This window comes from Rhincodon typus, chromosome 9 (assembly GCF_021869965.1).
Source record: "Rhincodon typus isolate 14 chromosome 9, sRhiTyp1.1, whole genome shotgun sequence".
NCBI classification, from domain to species: Eukaryota; Metazoa; Chordata; class Chondrichthyes; order Orectolobiformes; family Rhincodontidae; genus Rhincodon; species Rhincodon typus.
In genome coordinates, this window is record NC_063340.1 from 82,880,047 (window position 1) to 82,882,600 (window position 2,554).

The window sequence follows — 2,554 nt, forward strand, 5'->3', positions numbered from 1 at the left end:
ATAAACACTTAAATACAAATGAAAAACTGAAAGGATTCAATCCAATGAGTAATTTAGGAAAATAGAGGGCCAAGAACCAGTGGGGTCCATTGAACCATAGGTTATATCTTTAATTCCCTCTGTCATATTACCATTAAAAGAGCTCAAGTTTTGTTTTGGCTCTTCAACCCAGCTTGATCAATTATTCCAAGTCCTTTCTTCTCTTTTTGCTGAGAAGTGATTTTGAGGTAGATGATCAGCTATTATCGAATTGAGTGATGGAGCTGGCTTAACAAGGTTAATGAGGTGGCCTACTCCTGCCTCTGGGTTCTTAGGCAATCCTTTGTCATCAAATGTGAATTGTTTTCACACCAGTTTGACAGCTTTTGAGATGGCTGTTAAATCTGCAAACTCTGTCACAACTGGGGCAGGTGGGACCCAGAAGGAAAAACCCTCTGATGTATGGAAATGAGCGCAAAATGGGTCTGTAAGAACAAGCCTAGGTCCATAGTTATATATCTAAGAAGATCATGGATCTACGTGGAGCAAGACAAAGCAACCCTTAGCTCAACAACAACAGTGTGGAGCTGGAGGAACACAGCAGGCCAGGCAGCATCAGAGGAGCAGGAAAGTTGATGTTTCGGGTCAGGACCTGAAACGTCAACTTTCCTGCTCCTCTGATTCTGCCTGGCCTGCTGTGTTCCTCCAGGTCCACACTGTATTGTCTCTGACTCCAGCATCTGTCGTTCTTGCTATCCCTTTGCTCAACAACCCGTGTCATAGTGATGGGGTGGGGGTTGGCCCATTATTAATGTTCTTCTTGGTTGTTGTAATGGTGTTTCCTACAGTGTTAATGGTCCTGTATTATATAGCCATGCCCTTTCATAATATTCACTTTCAATATAATAGCCTTCAACTTCTTCAATGAGTATAGCAATTGATGTTGTTATATGCATCCTCATCAGTCACACAAATACCTGCTCATATACATTTCATACTTAGTTCCTTTTGTTAGAAAATGTGGAAAATCTGTCTGGCCAACACCTACACAAAGTACCATAGTGAAAGAACTGGCACTATATGTACATTGGCATCATAACGTCCATTTGTAGTGCTGCATCCTGACAGGTGCCATGACCAGTACCACTGACAACATGATCAGTATTACTGGCCCCATAACCAGTATGGGCTCCACAACCAATATACAGTGCAATGGCCAGCATTACCAGCACCATAAACAGCTTTACTCGCATCATAGTTAGTATTATTTGTGGAATACTGGTCTTAAATACCATAATATACTGGTTTTCCACTGGTGCGAATATTTTGTTTATCTTTCAGGTGCTCAATGGGTTGGGCAGATAGGTTGTTTGGAGGTTTCTGTGGTTCCCCTGAGGCCTCAAATTCACTTCAGCACTTTCCCGACAAAGTCTCTTGAGGTATTCTTGAGGATGGTCAATCTTCATTTTAGCTGATGGCCATATTTGACTTCTTCAGGGCCACTTTCAGGGCATTCCCAACAAATATTTCTGCTGTTGTCTTGGGAGTCTCCTAACCGAATGAGTTCTGAATAGATCCTTTGCTTTGGGAAGACTGTTGCCAGGCATATAAACATCATAAAGGCTGTTATGGTGCACTGGTAGTGTCCTTATCTTTGAGCCATGAGGCCTGGGTTCAAGTCTCATCTGCTCCAGAAATGTGCAATAACATTTTTGGTCTGCCTGACTGGAAAAGTATATATAACCAACATGTTTCTGCACAGCAGAGCTGTCTTTGTTGGGTGTAGTGCCTAAATTGTTGCTGGGCAGGTTGGCTTGAGAGAAGATGCTACTTTTGGACCACCTTGAAGTTATGATTGTTATTCTAGCACCTGGATTCCCACAAATTTGATTTTAAAAAGCACAATTGCGCATTATGGCTGGAAAATACCAGCTACGTTGTTTTTGTTTCTCTGCCATCCCATTTCTGCCACCATGGGACTCGAAATGTTTAACTCCTACGGTTTTGAGTTAGTCAGCTTCCGCCCTGATTTCGCCGCCCTTTCTGACCCTCGGGACGTGCCGTCGCTTGGCACCGCTGCCATGGGAGACGGAGAGCCGGGGTGACGCTGAAGGACGCGGCCACGGTCATCACTGAAGTACGGACCGTTTTTTTTCAACCTTTTCCAGCTGGACAATGTGGGTTTCGGTGGCGGTGGGAAGAAGCAGCACTGAAGCCCCGAGGGCCAGTCTGTAAAGCGCGATTTCCTCGACAGGAGAGTGAGCGGGGATGGGGTGATGATAATGGAATAGGAGAAGGGCCAGAGGCCGAGCTCTAGCACCAACCGCCGGCGCACGTGCGCGGGCTGCGGCGTGCCTTCCGCGAGCCTCCTGTGGCACGTGCACCCGCTCGGGCACGTGCGGCACCTGGCGACACAGTGTGCAAGATTTCTCAACATTGGATAAACCAGACTGGGCACTGGTAACCACACTGGATATTGGATAACCAGACTGGGCAATTGTAACCACACTGGGCATTTGGTAGCCAGCCTGGGCACTGAGTATCCAGACCAGGCATTGAGTATCCAGATTGGGCA

At 46.0% G+C, this 2,554-nt stretch overlaps 1 protein-coding gene across 1 annotated transcript in view; it reads left to right on the top strand.

Annotated features, from left to right (window-relative positions):
* The first annotated feature begins 1,964 nt into the window (after nt 1-1,964).
* wdr27 (WD repeat domain 27) overlaps nt 1,965-2,554 on the top strand; it is a 240,921-nt gene continuing 240,331 nt past the window's right edge. The window contains 3 exon segments of the mRNA XM_048601376.1: nt 1,965-2,043; nt 2,046-2,097; nt 2,099-2,116. Coding sequence (XP_048457333.1) covers nt 1,965-2,043; nt 2,046-2,097; nt 2,099-2,116 — 149 coding nt within the window.